Here is a 25,792-nt window from a genome sequence, read left to right on the forward strand (position 1 = left end):
AGGACCAGTGGGTCCTAAAAGCAAAGTTAACGTTAATGAGAGTATCAAGTGTTTATGATCCTGGCAAACGGAGGGCATCTATTTACTCCCAAGATTTACCACCAATTTCTCACAGAAAATAGTGAGTGGAGGGTGGTTGGGGGGCTGGGGTAGGGTGGAAAGAAAAGGGAGAGTGGGAGGTGAGGGTAGAGCTCCGTCCCATGGAGCTGGGGTAAGAATTTATGGTCAGGAAGAGGGATGAAAGTGTAATTTACAGTGCACGCTCTACCATTCCCTTGCCCTCCCCTTTGGTAATGAGAAACGGCTGTTTGGTTGTAGGGCCCAAGCACTGGTAGGCCACTCCCCCTGGCTATGACACATCATTAGTTTTTATTTCAGTCTCAGGTTTTACAGCCCCTGCCCAGGCGCCAGCCTTTGGCCGGTGATCGAAGCCATTGCCCCGGCTAAGCCCCGTCTTATACGTCCGTCTTCACAAGTTCACACTCCACCTCCCTTTAGTAACCCCTAACTCCCAAAGTGCATTTAACAACCTGGCATCCCTATTTGGGCATGTCATTTCATCAAAAATGTTCAACCACTTCAAAATAGCAGATCTACAAGGTCACAACGCGTCACATCAGCAATTTACCCATATGATTAAATGGGGCTTAAAATAAATAAAATAAAACTTACATTGGCTCAGAGAGACTGACTCTACATGGTTATAGACTATAACCATTTGTGATATTTATTTTAGTGTGTGCAGCACTATAACTTATAGTGCTGCACACACTAAAATAAATATCACAAATTGTCAAAGTTGAGTCTCTGAACTTCTAGGACAGATTATTCCTAACAACATTGTATTATTAGTTGATGGTCTAATGGTCTTCAGAGAGGACACACTGCATATCACTAAATATAGCACATGTTTAATAACTGAAGAGGTGCAGATGCCCTGCCCTGCAGCATCACACCATGAAAAGCATTTGGCACAAAATAGAAGTTATCAGTGGATAAAATGTGGGCATTTCGAATGTCTTCCAAAACAACTCAAACTAAACAGTTTGTAGTAAACTCAAGCATGACTGAATGAGTTTCAAAAGCCTGCTGCAACTTGTTAAGTATATCAGAATGCTTTTTTTATTTAAGCTGTCACAGAATACAATATATACTATGATGATGTTTATGATGGATGATAAACAGATTTTTAACAGTTACAGTTTCAGACATATTCAGTATCACAATCCATAACATGAATGCATAATGTAATGTGCACCTTCTCTTGAAGCAAGTATCTTGTGGAAAACAAACAGACCCAGGGAAAGCTAAACAAAGCATGTGACAGTAATTGCTCAAACCATTTGTGTCAAACGATACAAACAACTCCAGGGTGATGTCACAAAGCCAGTTGTTGTAGACTGGAAGAGTGAAAAATCGAACGATTCATCTGAAACTCGAGTAGGCAAACACAATACGTCTGTGCAATATTTCAGACCCTGTTGCAAACATATAAATTGCTGAGCAGCTGACAGCGTGATGATGGCGTAACATAATAATCAGAGGCTTGTAGTTGTCGTATAATTTTGCTTTTGATATATTGCTGTGCACTTGGAACGCTTCCTCTTATTGTCGCCGTCGCATTTCTTCATCCTGTGAGGCCAATATTAACACACATGTACAGACGTCAAGCTTTCTGAATAGAAACGCTTACAATATACACAACACAACCACGCAAATATACATACAATCATAGGAGTACTCCCTAGGCCTACTTTTGTTGTTGTGGAGTTTACACGGACACACATGTAACCTGTTTATTTATTCCTCTTTTTTTGTTTCAAACAAGGATAGTTATTTGGAGACAAACAACTAGGCTATCAAATGGCTAACTGTTTGTCAGATACCGGAGCAGGTTTTGTGCTAAGTCCCCACTAATCCCCCTTACATCATTTATCCGGTTTGTTTTGAAACCCAAAATATATCAGACCTTCTTTCCATCACAACCGCAAATGAGTTCCAGTGCCTTTCTTTTTTGCATCGTCATAAAATAAGAAATAAAACTACAAAGACCCTTAATACTGTTCATTTTCCCTATATCACGTACGACATCTCTTTAGAGGCTCTTGAGAAAATCCATCTGCTACCTCGCACAAACATGAACGCAAATGGAAAACAGGTTGCGATTAAAAGTAGATTGGAAAAAAGATACATCATGGAGTACAACAGGCTTGAAGAGATCCCTCGATCATTACAGGCCTCATAGCCTGTCTACTCGGGTCTTCTCAGAGTTCAACAGAGCCCTATGTGGGTTCACGAGAGCTCAAATGAATGCAACGTCTCGTCCCAAAGTTCTTAGATCCAGCAGTGGTCGCTCGCCGTGGAACTCAAATCCACAAGTCTCCCCAGAGTACTTCTACGACGGCTCGTCCAGACACACTCTTCTCTAAACTCTGAATTATGCTTAGCTGCGTACAGGAGTCACGCACCAAAAATAGCCGAATTACAAGTAGATCTGCTATTTTCAGTGTGTGACACCGGGCACGCAACACAGCATAAATCAGCCATTACTTCTTGGTTCTGGACAGTCGTGTTTATTGCAGTGAATCTGAACCTCCAGTTCTCCTTGGACATCTTCTAAACATGCATAGCAGCATTAAATCATTTCCTTCATCATTTTTTGACGTTGTGTCAGGGGGTTTCTGCCTGGGGAATAGCCAGTGCTGAAGGTAGAGGGGGTTGGGGCAGGGTGAGTGTTGGAAAGTCTTGTCTGGTGAAGGTTAGGTGACGGAGGTGGGCGTGAGGCTGGATGCAGTGGTGGTCCTGCTGCTCTGGGTCTTTCTCCTCTTTCCCCCTCCTCCACCTCCTCCACCTCCTCCACCTCCTCCGCCTCCTCCACCTCCTCCTCCTCTGTTGCCTTCTCTTACTCGCCCTCTTCCGCCTTCTTTCTCTCTCCTATTTGGCTCATCCCTCCTGTCGCCTTTAATCTTCCTGCCTGAAATTAGAATGTGCAGGAAAACACGATACTCAGTATACAGTCCAAACAGAATTCTCTATTATGTGTTGATCAACACAAGTGTTTGCATCGTTTGTTTGTAGTGTAGTATGCATCATCAATCAGATTGGTTTGACTTGGAAACAAGTCCCCAGGACCTTTTTTGTGTTATCATTTTAGCTTTAATGTCTTTACTGTACCATTATACTGTTTACATTTCTGAGGGTTTTTCCTGGTTAAAATGTATACAAAATGTCTAAAAAATCTGTGGATCTCGTTATCCTCATAGGAACGGCGTGGATCTAATGTGGATCTGGGACTTCATGTGGCCAGCCTGTGATGAGAGCCCCATTGATTTCCATTATACAATTGAAGTTAAAAATTCTAAAACATACAGTATAATAGTCAAAATCATATGTGGGAAATAAATGTGTCGATGCACTTCTGTGACCTACGGGCAGTGTTCTGATCGGTCTAGCGGTTTTGCGAGATTAGCTCTGAACACACAGACTGACAGACAGACAGATAGACAGACCAACCCTCTTATAGATGGCTAGACTCCTGCAGAGCCACACCGTAAAAATAAACACAATAAAATAATGGAATCTAATCTTGTCTAATCTACTGTAGGCGTTAGCAGTCTGACATGGCAGTCACACAAAAAGAGCTCTGCATTGTGAAGTGAAATTCACAACATGGATTCCTGGAGAGGATGTGGGTGATAAGGCCATCGTTGTGTCAGCGGGGCTCCTCACAAGGCCTTTTAATGCGGGCTAATCATGGCTAAGCCTTGTACATCCAGCACAGGATGCAGGGCCCATTCATAAATGCCAATGTGATGCAATGCAGCGCTGTGCCGCATTGACAGTTTACACACAACAGTGCACACTGTAACTATGGGCCGGAAGAATAATGAGCAAGCATTATTGGTGAGCCAGACACTTCTTAACACGGACAGCCTCTGATGCGATCTAATAGTCCATATAAACATTTGTGGAGCTGGTTTGAAGTGAAGCCCTGCTTGACCATGCACCCCCTCCGCTCCACCAGTCCTGACTCCTCACCTGTTGTCCTAATGCTAAAAGCTACGCCTCATCCACCTCTTCCAACTTAGTTTTTCTCTCCAAGTTACTCTTGTACTTAAAATCCTGTACAGTAAAATCCTCAGTCTTAGTTGTTAACTCTCTGAGTTCAGAGAGTAAACTGAACACTAAGGATTTTCTAGTGCACCTGTCACACATTTCACGACTAAACTTAGTCCGTACAAACTTAGTCCCTACTCCCTACTGTTCCCTGAACATCATGATTGATTGATTGATTGATTGATTGATTGATTGATTGAAAATTGTATTCACAGTATGCAGAATGGGTACATACAACAAAAGCACAAGTCAATACAAAAACTGTTACTGTGGACGACTGATTAAGCATTACACTTGTTTACAACATTTTCAATTCATCAGAGCATTTAGAGACGTACAAATATACACTTCTATAATAATAAAATAAATCACATCCGTGTGAAATGAGGGGCGCTCTTATCATCGTACACCATCCATTCATTGTCAACGGGAATTTAATCTTTGTGTAGGACACATTCTCCATTCGTTGTCAATGGGAATTTAATGTTTGTGTAAGACGAAAATCTACACGCTCAGCTCAATATAGGACGCCCTAAAGAAAACAGGAAATCATCATATAAAGGAAGTAAAAAGGGAAACACGGGAAACACATTTTGGTGGCATGGCATAGCAAAATTAATTTAGTCCCTTGTTGGAGCCGAATCTGGGTTGCACATGGTTTGTTGAACTCCCTCTGGTGTTGTGGGTGTGGACATTAGGGAAGTATTTAGACAGGTACATGGGTACATCTTATAGCTTGGTGTATCTTGGTGGTGTAGTGAATCTTGTGGATCAGACCCATTGCAAGATGCTGTACTCTGTCGTCAACCCTAAGCCATTCCAGCCTGTCAAAATGGGCAGGGGTGAGGTGGGTTCGGGGAGTGAGGCCAAACTGACCAGTTTGTTTTGGGAAGTCTTGAGCCTTGTTTTTAGGGCCTTTGAGGAGCTGTGGTAGAGGTGCATGCATAGTCTAAGAAACCTTGTACAAGGGCTCCTGTTAGGGTCTTCACTGACGAAGCACTGTGTGAGGGAATGGGAAATGGATGTTTGTGTCAGGTGTGAGACGGTGCATGTTTATGTGCTGTAGTGCTGGTGCTGTTGAGAGAGTTTGCTCTCCCTGGAAACCAAGTCAACATGCGTGCGGCTGGAAATCGTTATGCATTTCATAAAGTTAGGGCTTATGTTGCCACTGTGCTTGCTTGCTGTTGTGGGTCATAATTGTACTGTATGCTACTTTTCCTCAAGTCTTTTCTTTCACTTTAGCTGTGCAAACAATGTCACTTTTCTTTTTTTTACAAAATAAATCAAAAGACCTAAGGGTATAATAAGGACTTAAGACGTAAGCTTATGCTTATGCTGTCATATGACAACTAGTAACAATAGCCCAAATGTCTATTTTTTCTGTTTTTAAAACACATTCTTTTTTCTGTGTCTAAAATAATGTTAAAGTGGTAAAATAATTATCAATTTACTAAAAAAAAAAAATTGATACGGCAGTACATTGGTTAGACATTTAATAGTGTTCAGAGTCAGGAGAGTAGGAGGCACAATAGGCACAAGCCTCGCACAGTAGCCCACTGTCAGGGAAAAAGCTCATGTTCTTTGTCAAATAGCATGGGTGCCAAACTCACGAAAGCATGCTATATGTCACTGTTTTCAAACCTTCTGGTCAGCGGGCACAGACCACATCAGAAACATAAGCGTCTAACATGCTCCGCATGCACGCGTGAAGATTTGAATCAACAAACACATTTGGGAGCTATTTGGGAGCGATAATGAAACAAGTTCTCAATGTTTGGAGGTAATTGTTTCTGTTTATGTCAATGAGGCATGGTGAACCTGAGAGGAGTTAAGGGCTCTCTCGCTCACAGACACGCACGAACGAACGCTTGCACCCACGCTTGCACGCACGCACGCACGCACGCACGCACGCACGCACGCACGCACGCACGCACGCACGCACGCACGCACGCACGCACGCACGCACACACACACACACACACACACACACACACACACACACACACACACACACACACACACACACACACACACACACACACACACACACACACACACACACACACACACACACACACACACACACACACACACACACACACACACAATATGAAGGACCAACACCGGTGTGTGCTTACTGTGTAAGGACTTAATTAGCGCCACTAATGGATGCAGGAGACAGGGACTCCACCAATTTACAACAGCCTTGATTGCAATGGCTCTCCATCCAAGCTAAACAACGTTGCCTGACAAAGGCAATCACTTGTCCAAAAATAAAAATGGGTTTCGTGCGAAATGTTTTTGTAGCGCTTCAGCAAAGGGTGGGTGGGGGGGCAGTGAATGTGGCCAGATCAACACAAAGCGTGAGATCTACAAACCAGTAAATCACTAATGTTATACAAGCTCTGCCCCTGGTGTTTTTTACAGCTGGCCTGTCAGCCGGCTCCCGCGGATGAATCTGCTGTCGCATTGATTTAGCACATGGTGAGTTTATGAACACAAGACGTTGGTGTGGCAACGAGTCACACGACCGCCGCCCATCACAGGCTCAGTCACGGTCGAAAATTACTCTGTACACACATTGGCAGGAGGAGAGTACAGTAATTTTCAAAGCAGTTTATATTTTGCTGCTGTATGGATTGGAATTGAGCAAAAATAAAATACTGCTCAAATGTTTTCATGGCTCAACCTCCAGTAGTCGAGCCACACCTCACTCATCACTCAGCGTGCCTCCCTTTGCCCCTCCCCTAACTTTAGACATTTGGCAGACGTCATGGTCCGAACCGCTTTTACGAAACGGTTTATAATATTTCAACGTTAATTATTCTTCTGACCCCAAGGCACAAATTCTTTCCAGGATGCAGACGTCAGGGTATAGATTTGTTTCTCATATCTCCAACGATGCCGTCACTGACTTCTCCAGTCAGTGCATGGTCCGCTCCTCACTGAGGAATTAGGCTTACCAGTAATATATACTTTGCGATGGTGTGGCTAACTGAAAATAGACGATTTTCACGTTCAAGACGTGTCATCATCAGTCGCGACGTTCTGCGAGCTTGTAGATCGGTTATTTTCAATGACTTAACACTGACTGTTGTGCGTATAAGTAGAATTCTTACTAAACATCTACATATAGACGAGTTACACAATTTACAGATCACTGGAATGACTGAGCCTCCCCATCTCTTCTTACATTATTTATATGTTAGGCTGTTATATGCAGTTAACGTTAAAGAGGGAGTGCCACAATTTTTTTTCATGTGTCTATGAGGTGACAGTACTTCATTAGACACCCTGGAGTCGTTTTTATGTGCAATGGTGTATTAACTTTGTATTAAGGTGTTTCTTCCTGGAGGCTGAACCCTTGACAGTCAAACGGGCCAATGAAATAAACAGTAATATAGTGACATCACACTATCAGCCCCTCCCCTAACCCCTCCCCCTTTATCATACAACTACAGCTGTGGGTGCGGCTTCAGTTCAGGTGGATCATCACCCATCACCACCCACCAGGCAAACCAGGCATACTTAATGAACAACACATAAAAACAACAACAACATTTTAACAAATACTGTACACTTTTTTGAAAAAATTATACCTCCTTATATAACAACAAGACCCGATGATCATGTTTTAGGGTGGAAAAAAATCACGGCACTCCATCTTTAACATTTGCACAGCAGAGATCTCAGTGCTGCCCAAATCTGTGCCCTGAAATCTCCTAAGCGTGCCACCCTCCATTTAAAGGTTTTGAATATAGCTGGTTTACAATTCAATAAAACCTAATAAAGAAATGGTGGTTTCCAACTAAGGCTGGAAATGGCACGCTTATTAGACAACAGAGACTAAGCAATATTACACGAGAGGGTACCTTTACTGTACTAAATGAGCCAAATTAAGGGCACTGCCCTAGCAATGATCCAACCCGAACAGATGAAGAAGCTCTTTAAAACAATTTAAAGATTAATAGGTTTACGATTTTACGATATGATTTTTTATTGGGTACTTTTTGAATGTTTATCCTCCTCGACATCATGTTAAAAATGTGTTGCTTTGTGAATGCAGTCAGGAAACTTTCAAGCAATTTGACCAGAGTCAACATTGTGCCCTCCATTCCAGCTAATAAACCCGTGACCAATTGGATATAAGTGTCTTTAATCGGCTTCAGCTGCAAATGTCTCCACCAGGTCCTACTCAGCCCCGTGCAAGCCGTCAATAATGGTCTCAACTGATTGATGGGCGTGGCTGTTAATCTACAGGAGAGGACGCTGGTGTGTGGATGATAAGAGCCCGAGCAAACATGTCAGGACCACATAAACCTCCCGCTGCGTCGAGCTTCAAAACAAACAGCTCTCTCTCCAGCTCTGGTCCTACTCCAGACCCGCATGTGCAAAGCACCCACCCATCGTCGGCTTGGCTCGCACTCACGGTTTATTGTTTACATGCTGAGGAGTCAAGAGATCTGTGTCCTTCTGCGAGGGCAGCCAAACCAAACCCAATCAACACATTGCGGGTCACACTCACAGACATACAGGCGGGTAGGCCAGCCTTTGAATGTTGAGTAATGCCTCCATCACTCATAATATTGACCGCTGATGGCTTTTTCAAGTCTCACATGGATCTGATCACAAGTTCAACTGATTTACTGCTGTTGTCGGCCAAGGAACAGAACACATGACATCACTGAAATTCATTCTGCTTGCATAGTACGTATGAATGAAGTCGTACCTTTTTCTATGCATGCGTGCGTGTGTGCGTGTGTGTGTGTGTGTGTGTGTGTGTGTGTGTGCGCGCGCGCACGTGCGAGTGTGTGTGCGCGTGCGAGTGTGTGTGCGCGTGTGTTGCATGTGTGCACGTGTGTGGCCACTTGCAAGCCAGTTCTTTACCTTTTGCACAGGGTGTCTTGAGCACAGTGCATTTTCTTTTCTCCGTCTGCGGCAGGCACGGCTGAGAGGTGACCAGAGCCGAGGGCCGGTCCTGGCTGGAGCCCTGTTGAAGGGGCTCACGTGTCCGGCTCTGGGAGCCTTTCTTAAAACCACACGTCTTGTTCTTCTTCATGCAGGGGCTCCACAGGCTCCATTCCCCCAGACTGCACTCCACAGGCTGGCCTGGAACCAGACCAGGGGAGAAGAAAACCGCTGTGGTGAAAAGTGTATATCCCGCAGTTAAAACATCTCACACTTTTTAGGGGTTTCTCCTCATTCTCCTGCGTTTAACTTCTAATTTGGGCTTTCATTTTCTTCTGCTGAGCTTAATAAGGCATGTCCAAATTTGCTGACAATTTAGAAATAGTTATTTTCCGCCTTATGTCTTCCAATGGATCCAAGTGGTTATTAATTAGTTACAAGCTCTTGTTAATACTTTTCATTTGTTTCAATGTCTATATAATCTTTTTCTAAAATAGCAGATATTGTTGCTACTTTTGTGTTATATTGTAGTATGACGAAGTAAAGCATTAACCCATTAAAATTGGTAAACCATCTGCTATTTTAGATATTAACCACTTTAATTATAAAAAATATTTTATATTCTCATTATTATTATTTTTTTAACTGAACATTTTTAACTCTGTTTCTGGGGGTCCCTGGAACAAAATATTTGGAGATGGGGGTCGACGGCCAAATACATATCATTTTGGTTGGTCCTTGACATGAAAAAGTTTGAGCACCACTGATATAGAAAAATACATATTTTCAGAAAACTGTTAGGATTTAGAAGACATTATAGAATCAGCCTCAGGTCTTGATAAATAAAGTTGAAATAAGGAGATATGAGGTTTCTGCCTGACAGCAAACAGAAAGAGCGTCATAACGTGTGCGTGTCCGGAGCGGCGGCTCTGGGTCCTCTTCAGAGGAACAGGAGGGTGACGTCAGCGTGTCAGGCCAGAGGGATGGATGCAGCCTTCTGCTTCAGGCAGTTGCTTGGAGGGCACTGCGTCTTCAGATTGATGCACTGTTTGCTTACTTATGACGGGAATAGTCTACGAAAAAAAGAATATCTAGAAAACGTCTTATCGGCCAGCAGGCCCTACTCCAAAGTTCAGCGCACTTGTGATTGAGAAACAGCAGACAGAGAGAGAGAAAAAGAGAAAGGCAAAACTCAAGAGAACATGAGTGTTTTTTTGTTTTGTTTGTGTAGAACTGTTTTGTTCTAGGCCAGACAGCCGTGTTCTGACCAGCGGAATATAACTTAACGGCTTGGAAGTGGAACTCATGTGGTGAAGGCAGTGTGGGCTATATGCCTTGGGCAATTTACAATTTACAATTTAGGCATTTAGCAGACGCTCTTAATCCAGAGCGACTTACATTAAGTAATAACAAAAGCATGGCATACATCACATATATAAAAAGTAGTTATCATGAATCATGCGTAAACTAAGAACGGCAAGCGTATATCTATTCTACGTCCGAGCATAGACATGGTAACGCCCCGCCTGCCTCTGATTGGCCAACCGACACTGCCCAGTCTGCCCGTCTTGCCTGTCCTCCGAGATGCAAGAGCAAGTACAAGAGAATTATGGAGAATTAAATGGCAAAATGCGACAGTAACTTGTAACTTTAATTTTTTTAGAAGAGGCAAACTAATATTGTTTGTGCCGTTTGCTTTGATTTAATAATTGATTGAACTGTTTGAACACGTATGTACTATGATTTGATTTGGCTGTGTTCTAAATTAAAGTGTTAGTGTTGATTATCGTGTATTAATCTAATTATAGTAAACTAATACTATTATACTAAAAAAGATAAAGATCAAAGTATTAATCTAATTATAGTAAACTGATACTGTTATACTAAAAAAGATAAAGATCAAGGGAAAAGAGACCTTTTTACAGTACAATAATGTTTCAAGTTTACACATAAACAGGCCAACGGCATAAACAATATAATATAATAATCTTCTACAAAAATAAAAGTTACTGTCGCGCGTGCCAAGCTGTCATTCTCTTGTATTATATATCGTACTTACTTGTATTATTTATTTATTTCCCACCACAGAGTAACCTCGCGGCAGACTATCCAGCATGTATCTTCCACCTCAGAGGAAACTCTGGTAAGGCCGGCAGTGTCGGTAGGCCAATCAGAGGCAGGCGGGGCGTTACCATGTCTATGCTCGGATGTATAAAAGATATACGCCTTGAGCAATAGCTCTGCACCTGAGAAGTGTTTCAGTGGTGTAGACTATAGCAGTGGTTCCCAAACCTTTCAGGTCGAGACCCAAAACAGACATCTTATGTTTCCCCGGGACCCAAACTAGTGAAAGTAGCAGATCTACAAGTAGATTGGCTATTTTCACTACTTCTTAAACATTTGTTTTCTAATTTATTTAATTTCTTAATTTCTTTTCATCTCTCTGTAACCCAGAGAGTGGACACATGGACCCATTTGGACCCATTTGCTTCCAATCACACTCTCAGAGTAAACATTTCACCGAGGATTTTACATTGTAGATTGGGTTCCTACTTCCTAGAGATAATTTTTTTTTAATATCAAATGGGGTTTGTTTCCTAATGCAGTGATTCTCAAACATTTTAATTTCAAGGACCCCCAGTTTGATGCATTAAGCCAAGGACCCCCATTTTAAAAATATCCTCTGGGACGCCAATCCACCACTTTCCTCTTTCCTGCTTATGTTCTGACATCTGACATAGATCATGTGTCTAGGTGAGACATGACTTTTGACACGATCTAATGTCTCAATAGAAGAGCAGGGAGACATAATACAACCACCCCAATTGTATATAAATAATATTGTATTAACATACTCTACATCTCTACCATAAAGATTGGACACAATTAAAATGTATTCATAAAAAGGTTACATAGTGAGGCTTAACACTGCATATACAAAATTACAAATGAAACAAAATGGACCCATAAGGTTCCATGTATTTCCAACATTTGTACCCTCTAGAGGGTACAGACCCATAAGAGTCCCTTTGGTTCCTAATATCATTATCAATCGTTTAGCTGTGGACCCCGTGGAACTCTGCTCAAGGACCACTGGGGGTCCCCAGACCCCATGTTGAGAACCATTGGTGTAGAGGAAGAGCTAGAAATGATAAGCCACTAAAAGCCATCTAAAGAAGCCATGAGGGTTGGACAAATGTCGGTCGCTCACCTACACACTCCATGGTCCCGTTAACGCTGTTCAGCCCTGGAGGGCAGGTCACGTGACATCGTCCTCTGTGTGAATACAAGCCCTCCTTACATTTTGTGCAAAAATTGCGATTGAAACACGCCTCACAATTGTCTATTTTACATTCTGAAAGAAAGAGGGGAGACAAAAGGAGAGGATCAAATAAATTACACGACCAAATCCGCACTTTGTGAGCACATTTATTCTACAGCCTGATTTATGCTTCGACACAACAATGTCGAAAGGACGCGCGTTTCGCCGAAGCCCAAGTGAGGCTTAACAACAGATGCCTTTGTCCTCCCAGTCCAGTCCCCTAGTGCCCACTGTTTGTCCCAGTGCAGTCCCCTAGTGTTATGCACTGTTTGTTCGTCATCATTTAAAACTGAACAATGAAAATATTTTTATAGAATATCCACAGATTTTCTGACTGCGTTCAAGCGGTAGACTCTGCAGAGGGAGGACGATGAGAACTTGACTTTTATTCCCTCTGAGAGATTTATTAGTGATAAAACTACAGGAGATGTTTAAGGGGATATTTCATGAATAACACTCATCTCCTAAAAGCACATGCATTCCACAGGCCCTTTTGGGGGGGGGGGGGGGGGGGGGGGGGCTGGTGTGAATCAGCACAAGGCTGGCGGCAGTTTGTGTCACTGGATTTCTTTAACCACATGAACCAGAAAATAGCCAGTCTACAAGCGCCTCGTTGCAACACATTGTAAGCTTGTAAAACAGGAGGGTTCGTAGTATAGACCCCTAGGGTACACCGGTAAACTAATTATACTGTGTATAGGATTTCACAGCCTATTGTTAAAATCCTCTAATTCTTTACTGAAACAAGCAACTACTTCAGGTTGGGATAATTGCAGGCGTGGGAGAATATAAACCAGATGTTATTTATTAGATGATGACCAAAAAGGCGTTGGTCCCATCCCATCATTACCTACGTCTCAATTAATTAACACAGACAGGTACTTGAAAATGGGGCTATAAAAGCTTTGGGCAAAGACACAATCCTCTCAATTTTAGGGCGAGTCTTTGATACTCTATATCACAGACTCGTTCAGCAGGAGACATTATTTTGTTCACATGTGCTGAAGAATGTCTGCTTTGCCGCTTGGGTTCTTGCCAAGGTCAGACATGAGCTAACGCCGAATCCCTTCGCTGGAATCTTAATGTTCTAGCCTCTGCTCTCAATTATAGTTTTTAAGCCCCTGACAGCTAAATTTGACAGGACTGACGTTTGTAGTCTTAATGTAAGACAAATGTTGCTAACAAGACATGCTGGAATGACTTGATGATTAGATAATAAGCTCAGGTTATAGCCACTGAGGGCCGCCATAAAGAATCCAGGGAAGCCGAACCATCTTGCTCTTGTCTGACTCCTATACCGCTTCTGGTATTATGATGATGATGATTTCAATATTTAAGCACTGTATCTCAATTTATCTGAGTGTACATTGACTTGCTTCTCCAATACTGGCACTCCTGTTCAGTTGGAAGGCTGCTGATGATTTACAACGTTAAGATATATGATGCTCAGAATCTGTTTGGACAATAGGCTGTGCAAATACCATTAGGGGGCTACAGTATGTGATTCGGAATGCTATCTAATCTACCTGCTATCTAATCTATTGTGGGTAGTAAAATACAGGCTGCAAACATGAAGAGGGCATCATTGTGAGACGTCTCTGTGGGGGTACGCATTTTAGCTCCTGTTTCCACAATCTCTGGAGTGAAATTTAAAGCTCTTAAATCAAGGACCGGGTTTATGCTTTTGAGTTTTATCTGCTGTTGGGTGTGTGAGTTTGAGTGAAAGCATTAATGAACACAATAACACATCTGATATATATTACGTGATGTAGCAACAGGACATCAAACAAACAGTCTGTATTTTTTTCCTCCTGTAGCAAAATAAAATAATGAATACAAGCTGTAGGCCTCCCTAATTACCGACCAAAATCTATATCTGCACTACGAAAATGGAGATCACTTGAGTATGGACTGGCAGTTGGGCAATCCGTTCTCATTGTACTTAAAGGGGCATTCCACCCATTTTCAACATTTTACTATGTCATTAATGTACCTTAGAGCTGTTGTGTGGAAATAATAAAAAAGTACCCCCATTCTGTGTTTCCTAGAACTAGAGGTCTGTAAAAAAATCATTAACATGGTGAAACACATCTTGATGATGTCATCAAGATGTGTTTCACCATGTTAATGATTTTTTTCATAATTACAGTTCTAGGAAACACAGAATGGAGGGACTTTTTTTATTATTTCCACACAACAGCTCTAAGGTATATTAATGACATAGTAAAATGTTGAAAATGGGTGGTTTTCTCCTTTAATGTGACCTAGCTATAACTACATAACTAAAGAACATTAAAGTAGCACAAACTGATGAAGTATCTTTTTCAACCAACTGTATTCAATAGATTTAAATTAGTCTTTTAAAGAGAATATACAAAAAAGTCAGGTATATTTGTATATGCATAAAGCCAATCGAAAGAATAAACAAATAGTGAGCCTGGGCTGGCCTGCACCCTGAACATACTGTAAGAGCCAAATAAATACACAGACATCCTCGCAAAAATAGACAAACAATAGTGCATTAGACATGTTTTTGCAGGGATTTTGTTCCAATCCTGTTTTCTGCCCACATGTAAGGGGAAACAGACCGCAAACTGAGCTGCTGGCATTCATCGTCCAAAAACATGGGGCTAGTGCCACCCGAGCCAACCGGGGAAGTTTGATAAACACTGTGGCCACACGCCTTCCATATTAGAAAAACCTAGCTGCAGCCAACCCTAAAGACTGAAAGTTCTACTGGTTTATCTCTACCTGGTGCGTGTGCGTGTGTGTGTGTGTGTGTGTGTGTGTGTGTGTGTGTGTGTGTGTGTGTGTGTGTGTGTGTGTGTGTGTGTGTGTGTGTGTGTGTGTGTGTGTGTGTGTGTGTGTGTTATGTTATGACATTATTGTGTTGTTTGCCATGTGGCCAGGAGGCAACTGGTTGTACAAACTGTTCTGGTGCGTATCTATGTGCCAATGTACAGTAAGTTTAAAGTAAAGTTCGTCCTGCTGTTATTAATTTCAGTTTCACAGTGAAAGAAAAATGATTAGGGTGTGATACTATTGTCACAATATAACATATGATAATAAGGAGTGACCTAATACGCTTTAAATGTCAGTGAACCAAATGCAAATTATGTAATATTTATTTAATGTCAGTGAACCAAATGTAGATTTTGTCATATTTATTTTAATTTGCCAGTCATAATGGCAGTGTTTTACACAGTTTTGGCTGTGATATCACTCTCGACAGGCTGTAAAATAGGGAGTAACTCTGTAATCCGGCAAAAACAGATACTTATACTATATACTATAGCATCATTGACCACAAGCCCTTTATACTTCATTGTACGGCGAATGGCAAAAATAGCCAATCTACAAGTTCACAAACAAGACGTGATACGGTGTGAAAAAATGTTGCAAAATGTTCACCTATATTGACACCAGGTTGAAAGTGATTAACAAGTCGGCTGCAGTGACCAATATGGCCTCTTTGGATCTTATGTGCCCAGTACCTCAACTTTTCGGGGTCTCAGTGTCCCTCACCATGCACCTGAGTAGGGGGGTCCAAGAAGACAAGCTCAACTCACGGGTGCATCTATTGGTCTCTGGGTTCCTCATGCCAAAGTATCCCACGGGGCAGGAGGCGAGGCACACTCCTATCTGCCGAATGTCGTTGCGCTCCAGGAAGATGAACAGCTTGGGCTTACACTTCACACAGCCATTATACTCAGAGCAGCGATCGCAGCCTTTGGGGCAAGATGGCAGCACCTCTCGGCTAACTGTGGGAACATAAAGTAAAGGAGAGGGAGGGGAGGGGGGGGGTTGTATAGGTACAGAGAGCATAGGCATCACCAAACAGCACAGCATGGGGTATCGTCAACATCAGTTGACCATCTTCAGCCTGAGGTTTTTTCATGGGAAAATGAAACAAAGACAGCTGTCAGTTTCTGTGGTGCCAGTAAGAACAACATCAGGGCACGTTTCTCATTTTTGCAGGCAGTGTGGCCATAAACCTGACAGCGCTTTATCACCCCAACTAGCAGGGGTTAATGTTTGCAGCTTAATCTAACCAGGGGCCATGCCAAACCTCTTTGTTTGAACAGTTACTCACTGTTTACTTGAAACTGCTCACCAGAGATCCTCCACAGATTTCCAGTTGGAGAAACCTGAGTGTTTGGAACTGACAGTCCGCCAATGTTCATTCAAAATCAGGCACTGATATCGCACAGCAACCATATGGCCACTAGCGTCAATCAGAAAATAATGATTCTGGGAATGCCCAATAACAATGGGGGGTGCGTAACACCAATGTAATTATGTGCAAAACCTCCCTGTGCTTCTGTACAGTGCTGCAGCTCAGCAGTGGCAAGACTTTTCAGTAATAATGTGTAAAGCTGAATAGAGCAACTCACTGACCCTTCAAACTCTAGACATACCACAGCCGCACTTACACTTAACCACCATGTAAGAACCATACTTTATATCCCAATTGCCTCATCTTCCAGAAAAGCAACGATATTGTACGCATAGCCAGTAATCTAAGTTATTGCCGGGGAAAAGCATGTCAAAGTGCACATCCTGTTTCTAGGGGCCATTCGGTGCCGAAACTGCAGTCATCAGAGTTGATTTACAGTCCTGTGCGGTATCGGCTCTAAATATATACACACTCACACGGCAACACATCCATCCATCTGTCTCCATCAGATAAGTTGAACGGTTGAAGCGCTAGAAAAGGGTTCTCCCGCAAATCTATTACACCATATCTGAGTCATGGTACTCTCAGATGCAGGGGGAGCAGTTACAGACATGTCTTATCGCTTCGCTAATAATGATAATAGTCATAATGATCCATGCGTATAATATTTAACCACCAGTAGGGAGGGGTGTTAGGCTATGAATTTGGAAAATGTGGTGTTGCAAACAGTCTCTGACCCTTTGCCTGTTCAGAAGAGAGAGAGTTCATGCGGTCTGGAGTACGAGGAGGAGCAGAGAAATACTGCAAATGTGCAGACAAGTGGTTAGCAAAGCAGTCAAGGACAGTTAAAGAAAACAATTGTTTACAATCTTCATATTTCATTTACTGTATATCTTTGGTTTCAAAACTGTAGGCACTGTACATGAAAGGTGTAAAATTCAGACTCAAGTCATGAGACAAAAGTATCTGCCCACACTGCAATGGCACAAGACAAGCCATAAACAGTATCAAATAGGGACTTTTCCATCCCCTGAATATTTCATGCTTAATTTATACTTGACGCCTGCTGAAAATAGACAATTTACAAACTCACTCTGCTATTTTTGGCACAGGACACCATCGTGTGATGCTTTAGAGAATCATTCCAGAGCATTGAACTAATTGGACTCTAACATACAAGTAACGTCTCACTAATAATAACCCATGCTGCCCATTGCCATGTTTGCGGTTGGCACAGGCCTACATGTACATCTGTTGCTGTGACCAATCGTGGTTCAATATAAATTCCGCTTCATTGAGCTGGCATTCCCTGAAAGCTTCTTGTGTGCCGAGAAGCAATTGCCTCGAAACCTGACAATAACACCCAATTCACCCCAGGTCTCTGACGCCAGAGGTAGCAAGCAAGTGAACACTTTCTATGTGCATAAAGCCAGAACACAAGGCAGCACGTCTGGTCTGGTTTCTGAATGTCACCAGACAGGTAGCCTACTCATGCCACAAACTTCCCCCAGAGAGAGACCGACGCAGAGAAAGCCATCGTTCCGGAAGGTGAATTCATTGAAAACCTCACTATAAACAATCTTAATACCCATAAAAGCTTAACATAAACCGAGAAAGGTATAATCATAAAAAAGAGGAAGAAAGGCGAGCTGTTTGGGGTGAGCAACTTAAAGTGGAGCATATATCACCAAATAAACAAAAATGATGAGAAAACAAACAAGAAGTAATCTTACTCTGCCTGTTAAATGTTTATAAGACATCCACAACCGTGAAAAAGGCCACAGAAAACGAAGGTGGAAAGGACGAAGAGTCAGAAAATCAGAAAAGAGAGAACGATTTTAACCATATGAGCTGCTAGCGTCCCTACTCTGGGAATGCCAAAATAGACGAAAATTGGGCGAAAATAGCTATTTTCAGTATTTCACATACAACAAAACATAACAGTTACAATGGTTAAGTACTCACTCCGTCTATGTCTTCTGGCCTTGGGGAGCTTGACAACATCACTGTGACCCATGGAGCTGAGGAAGACCAACGTCAGCGCTGCCAATCCCAGCTGCATAGTCCCTGCTGCCGTCCCGGCCGCGCGGGGTTCCCCCCCCAAGCAGCCAGCCGGACCACGCAGGGGGAACCCCGCCCCCACCCTTCCGCTCTGACAGGTGGACCCCTTTTGCCTACCGCTGGTGCCGAGGACCACCGGCCACTATACAGTTCCCTTTGGGTCGCTTTCTTGTCTTCCTTGGTATACGCTTGGTCTACGTTTCCTCTCCTTCCTCCGTGTCCCTCTCCTCTCCTCTCCACTACTGACTGGCACTGCGTCCGCAGCTCCGTTGTGCGGAGGGCGATGCCGCCGCGGCTGCGAGTCCCGACAGGTCCGGGGCACGACAAGCCATCGTCGCCTCTGGTGAGTTTGTTGTAGCAGCAGCCGAGGGATGGGAAGGAGGAGGCTATTGTGGGGTCTGAAGTAGTGTGGATTGGGGTTGCATGGATGATGAACAGAGCAGTGGTGGAGGAGGAGAGGAGAGGAGAGGAGAAGAACTGAGGGGGAATGAAAGGAGAGGAGAGAGTGAGGCGCTTCTTCTGACGATTCAACCCATGAAGCTAGTGGCGGGCTGGCAGGGGAGCAGGCAGCCTGTCGTTGGTGAGGACGCCAGGGAGAGTTTGGTATGAGTGAGAGACTGAGCTCAGGAGCATGTGTCTTATTAAAGATGCTCTGAGGGAGGGTCACGAGGGGGGGGGGGGGCAGACAGGGAAAAGCCTGACGGAGATAGGTTCTGGGCTCCTATGCGTGACAACGCATCTGATCTGCCTCTGCCAGGACCTGCCGGGGAGAGATGGAGGGAGGAAACACGCACACACGCACACCACACGCACACACACACACACACGCACGCACACACGCACGCACGCACGCACGCACGCACGCACGCACGCACGCACGCACGCACGCACGCACGCACGCACGCACGCACGCACGCACGCATGCACGCACACACACACACACACACACACAAGCAAACACACAGGCAACAGAGTTGAGGGAGAAGGGTGTGTGGGGGAGGTGGAGTGGTTGGGAAGTAATGGGGTGAGAAAAACAATGAAACATGAACTCTAAACGCTATGCCATTAAATCAGCATGACAAAAGGATAGTGATATCTTGGCGTAAACTGCACGTTTTCTGACAGCTATGACATGATATCAATACCAGTTATTGAAACCTGCAGAGAGTTGAATTCTTATCCTGAAACGAGCAAGTAATAGACTCTGTCATGGGGGAAATCACTGCAACTAGATTACACCATGTTGAATAATACTAATGAAGTAAGATAGAATGTACTCCGTCCACAGAAGACTGTCAGTTTGAAGAACAGCACCCTTGACTGATCCTCTCAAAACAACAGCCACAGCACAAGGAAACAAAAAGCCACAAATGTTCTTACAGTAGGCAATGCAGGCATCTCTCCAAGCAGTATTCAAACTACAGAGTGATAGAATAAGCATGTTTATTCTATTCCTATACAAGATGAAAGTGTTGTATACCCAACTCTCTCTGGGAAATGCAAAACACACTTGGACTAGAGGACCTCGTCATATTTGGTGCCGAGATCTCTTCAGATAGTGTCAAACTCGGCCTATATTTACAGCTCTTGTGTGAAGAGGACACACAGAACATGTTGGGATCGCAGCAATGGGGGGTCCTCCCTTGTGGCTTGATAAAGAAAAACAGGGCCATATTTGGCTGTTGAGATGGTTGTGGCCCTGAATCATGCAAAGGACAATGTCATTTGGTACATCGAAACATTCCAAGATACAACACTGTGTTATTTATTATTTAAACGAATGAACAAAAAGGGCTAATCTTGAGATCTCACCATGCAAGTCTTTTTATAAGCTGCTCTGCCAAAGGAATTGAATTGACCTTTAAACTTGAAGTAATTCATTTTGAGAATCCAAGAACAAGATCATTATGGTAGATGTCAACCATAAACTAAAAAACTGTAACATATGACAAAAGAGCCTGATATTATATCACTAGTGTGATGATATTGTCCAGGAACCCTCTCATTCTCTAAATGGGTGTCAACGTTAAAATGTGTGCAGAGGGATTTGTACAAGACAACTTGTCTTACTATTGTGAAATGTAAAAAATGTGCGACGGGATGCTATTAATTACAATCACTCGTCCATCATCCCTAATATGAGCATACTGAAGTATGTCTGTCTCTGAGGGGAAGCTCTCAGAGCGAAGAGGCTGCTAAACAGTGGCTTTGTTCTGTAGCCCATCCATGTGGAACTAGTCAAAAGGCTGGAGTACACACAAGCACACATATGCGCACGGACACACACACACACACACACACACACACACACACACACACACACACACACACACACACACACACACACACACACACACACACACACACACACTGTTCCTGAATACCTCCACTTCCAAGGGTTGAGGTAAAGTTCCTCAGATCCAAATTTCTGAGAATGAACCAAATGGGAGCCCTACACACTGCCCCGCAATTCAGCCGTCTCTCCTAATTTGGGAAGCACCACAGACCTTTTTTCCACCTAACTGAAAGTTTGTTTGCCTCGTGGAGCTTAACGAGAAAAGAATTTCTATGACACCTCTCGTTTAATGTCATATTTACTAAAAAAGAGCCAAAAACGTCAAGCGGCCTGTCGTTTGCTGCACCTGTTTGTTCGCTGACAGAGTGATGCTTGGCAAGAAGGACATGCTATGGCTGTGGACCAGTCAGAAGAACACAATATTTCTGGGGCTGAGTAACTCAGGGAAGGATATGTGTCAGAGCCTCTTTCATAATCTAGCACTCCCACGAGACTGTGCAGTGCAACCTGCCAAAGAGCCCACCTCAGCCCTTCCATATCTGCTCTGTCATAGCATGGAGAAAGGAGACATGAACAGGCTGTGAATTACCAGGGAATATGCAGGCCATAGTAGAGCCTGCTGGTTGATATACTCTCTGCCCCCCATCATATGTTTCATTATTTAACAATGCTAAGGATACCTATCTTTTGGCCAGGCTACATCATGCGTGGTCATCTTACGGAGCCACCATGGGAACACTGTGGCAACACCGTGGCACCTTTATGTGTTTTGAAAGATCTCTGTCTCTGCTCCCTCATCCATTAAAACAGCCACAACATGCACTGTGTCCCTTTCCTCACCATTGGCCCCATTCAGCTAAAGTCAATGGAAACCAAGCCGGGCTCATCAAATAGTCAGGAGATTAAATTGCCTGCTTTGTAAGTCCTAAGTTTGATCTATCAATTATTCAAGCGCTGAAAGGGAGCTCCCACACTGGGAATTTGTTGAACCTGAGAAGGTGCCACCTAGAGTCACACAACCTGCCGATGAACTTTTTCCCTTCAAGTAGTGAACGTATTGGGTTGCTCACACAGATTCCTGCAACTAAAATATATACATAAATAAAAAACAAACACATGCACAAGAAAGACAGCAGTGGCACTTCAGCAAGTGCAAGCACACAGCAAAATTCTGAGACCCTCATAGTTAAATCAATTACTGCATGCGTGACACCAGTAAACGAACAATAAATGCAAGCACTGACTAAGCGAACCGTTCCATCATTTCAGGCACCCAAAATGCAGAGTTCTTGATTTTGTCCCCCCCCCCCTCCAAAAGAAAATAAAGTGCCAAAAAGCGGGAGCCTGCTACTACTTGTGGCTTTGTGCTCCAAATCTCTAAATCCCAATTTATTTTAATGAAATGACTGTGAAGTGGCTCCTGCAGCATGGATGGACACATCAAAGTCCACAACTAATAACTATATTGGATTTATTTCCATTTCTTACACACCCTTATCTCTACATAAAAGCCGCAAGATGTTTTGCCGCTAGCCGGACTTACCCGAAGAGATAATGTGGGGGAAAAAGGGAAGAGGACGGAGAGAAGGAGGAAGAAATAGGGCATGCTAACCACATTAAATCTGGCATCCTTATTTGGGGCATGTCATTATAGATGACAATTCTCAAAAATAACCTACGGCTATAATGCTTGTACGCCAGCATCACACAGCAGAAATAGCAGATCTACATGTTTGTACTACTTTTAGATAGATCGATGGGCTATTTTCACCATGTGGTGCCATTATACGGTTAAGTATAATGTAAGTGGTTATAAGTGGAATCGGTCTTCATCCATCTTCTGCTCGCACTTGGCCACACTTGGCCTGGCTGAGCATCCTATCAACACCCTGTAATCTAAACCAGAGGGTGGCAGGTAGATACCCTGGCTGACTGTGCACAGTACAGACGTGTGCAGAGAAACACCTGGCTGGCTGCAGTTTTCTGGACCGCACCATGATACGGGCAGTGGTGGACAAAGTACCTAACTCAACCCCATGCACTACTACAACTACTACTACTACTACTATTAGTAGTAGTAGTAGTACTACTACTAGTACTACTAGTAGGCCTACTAGTACTAGTACTACTACTATTACTACTAATACAATACTACTACTACTACTACTACTACTACTACTACTACTACTACTACTACTACGACTACAGTAGAGTCAAATTATAGATATTACTCAACTACAAGTAAAAGTTGCTCTTTATTCAAAAGTAGTAATGTTTTTAAAAATACTTTTGTATTCAAAAGTACAAATTCAATTTTCTTACTTTTTTTCCTTTATCCAATTCATCTGTTGTATTAAACTTTTTACATTTTCCAAAATAATTCAAAGATTTTCCGAAATATAGTAATAATAGTGAACATAGCAGATCTACAAGCTCACAATGTGTAACATCACGTTGCGTTATTATATTTAAAATAAGTGGTAAATTAATAATGTAACTTTCCCCTTTGTAGAAATTTATACTGGAATCAAAAGTACAAAATAGCCTACAATATTTGTATTGGAGTGAAAGTCACATCCAAAATGCTGTAGTATGTCAAATGCTCAAGGAAAGTACAGATACTAAAAATAAATACAAAATAAAAGACACTTAGTTATTACTGTCCACCAGTGGTGTGCTGCTGAGCATACATGCATGATGCATGCACAGCATGCTAACTTAGAGCTGTACTCTGTGTGGGGGATCCAACATCAAGTGGAGACATCCACCTGTCCTCTTGCCAGCAGCATTCTGTATGTCTCCTCATGATTCTACATTTGTTCATCCGTCTCCCTGCATACGCCTATAACTCTAAAAAACGGACAGATATAGTTAAGTGACAAGTCTGTATTGAAAGAGAGAAATGACAGACAGACATACAGACAGACAGATAGATCGATAGATAGATAGATAGATAGATAGATAGATAGATAGATAGATGGATAGATGGATAGATGGATAGATGGATAGATGGATAGATATAGTGTGCAGACTAGTGTAAACTGCAAGGAAAGAATGAAAGTTCGCTCCCTCTCCAGCTCAGCATAATAAAACTGTCAAAATTGCCACCACTCATGGATGTGCCAAAATAAATGAACCATTTACTTGTACTCAGTTCTCTAAATATTGGCTAAGAATTAACATTTTACTGAAAGCTACACTGTAGAAGATAGAAACTTAAATGTGTCAAAGTGTCATATGCAATCTTTAAACAGGGGTAAAAACAAAATGCTATGAATTTGAATTTGAACTGTTCTGCATTGGTATATACATGGAAATGAATAGCCTACTAATAATAGGCCTACTAGCCTAATAATTATAATAATAAATAGCCTATAATAATAATAATAATAATAATAATAATAATAATAATAATAATAATAATAATAATAATAATAATAATAATAGAAAAAGGGCTGTGTCTCTGCATATTTATAACAAAGTAATTAAGGACATCACACTGTCACATATGGTTAATTAATATAGTATTTTTTTCAATTATGGGAATCCATGCGATATATTAATTTGAAGAGGTAACCCACCTGCGCTGAGAGATCCTTCAATAGCACCTTCCAGTGAGTGGTCGGAGCATAATTTCCTTTTTTATAAGAGAAAATCCGTAACTTGTTTGGTTATTCAAATAACTCCTCCTACATGATACCTCCATTTGAGCTGGGAAAGACGTGCATTTTTTACATTGCATGGACAAATGATTTTTCACGTAATTTATCACAATCAAAATCGCCCACTCAGACCTGGGACTAGCCAGCTCACACAAAAAACGCGCAGTGAATTTCTAAATAAGAAACTAATACATCAAAAATAAAATAAACGTATTCCGAATAAGTTTTAAATGTAGTTATGTTGTTGTTTTTGTTTTGTTTTTTGTCAGAGTTCTTTTCTTAGTGACGGACGCTCCCTCTTGCAAGTTGCTTTTTCCCACATGAATCCACTTGAGCGTCAAGTCACAAAGACGTGATATTTGCATCCTACCACTGGCGCTTGTCCCAATGCTTGGCCCCACCCCTCACATTCTCACTGAGAGATGAAAAACCTGCGCTGGATCTGGAAATGTAAATAATCACTCAACTCATTGAGAAAATGACTCCGTGAATCGTGTTTTGGACACCTGTCAATGTCCTGTCAGACTGTCCTGATTCTTAATAAGGTAGGCTGCTAGCCTCGGATCAATTATAGGCCTATAACAGACCAGTTGAAAGAGACAAAGGGAGATTATAGTATATAATATTATAATATATATATTATATTATAAATGGTAGACTACCATTTTTTATATGTTTTGATTGATGTTTTTGTTGACATCTAGATTCATGAATTAGAATACAACATTTTTATATTTTGTCAAAACACGGAAATTATGCTTGAGAGTTTATTTCCATATAGACCTATAGAACACTAAGACTAGTCCTTTTGAGTGCATGCAAGTGTGTGTGCGTGTGTGTGTGTGTGCGTGTGTGTGTGTGTGTGTGTGTGTGTGTGAACCGAACCGAACCGAACCGAACCGAACCGAACCGAACCGAACCGAACCGAACTGAACTGAACCACTGGCGCTTGTCCCAATGCTTGGCCCCACCCCTCACATTCTCACTGAGAGATGAAAAACCTGCGCTGGATCTGGAAATGTAAATAATCACTCAACTCATTGAGAAAATGACTCCGTGAATTGTGTTTTGGACACCTGTCAATGTCCTGTCAGACTGTCCTGATTCTTAATAAGGTAGGCTGCTAGCCTCGGATCAATTATAGGCCTATAGTAACAGACCAGTTGAAACCTTGAAACAGTTGAAAGAGACAAAGGGAGATTATAAATATATATTACATTAGAAATATATTATAAATGGTAGACTACCAT

General features: G+C 42.4%; 1 protein-coding gene across 1 annotated transcript; it reads right to left on the bottom strand.

The window, feature by feature from the left end:
• Window positions 1–987: 987 nt before the first annotated feature.
• Window positions 988–24,652, bottom strand: rspo1 (R-spondin 1). The gene is made up of 6 exons (XM_079503558.1): window positions 24,462–24,652; window positions 18,489–19,344; window positions 15,916–16,107; window positions 12,236–12,379; window positions 9,004–9,255; window positions 988–2,974 (listed from the first exon to the last, which is right to left on the bottom strand). Exons 2-6 carry the CDS (start codon window positions 18,583–18,585, stop codon window positions 2,760–2,762), a joined length of 900 nt encoding a protein of 299 aa, XP_079359684.1. The 5' UTR covers window positions 18,586–19,344; window positions 24,462–24,652; the 3' UTR covers window positions 988–2,759.
• Between the last annotated feature and the right edge of the window lie 1,140 nt (window positions 24,653–25,792).

The sequence above is a fragment of the Electrona antarctica genome, assembly GCF_951216825.1.
Source record: "Electrona antarctica genome assembly, chromosome: 6".
NCBI lineage: Eukaryota > Metazoa > Chordata > Actinopteri > Myctophiformes > Myctophidae > Electrona > Electrona antarctica.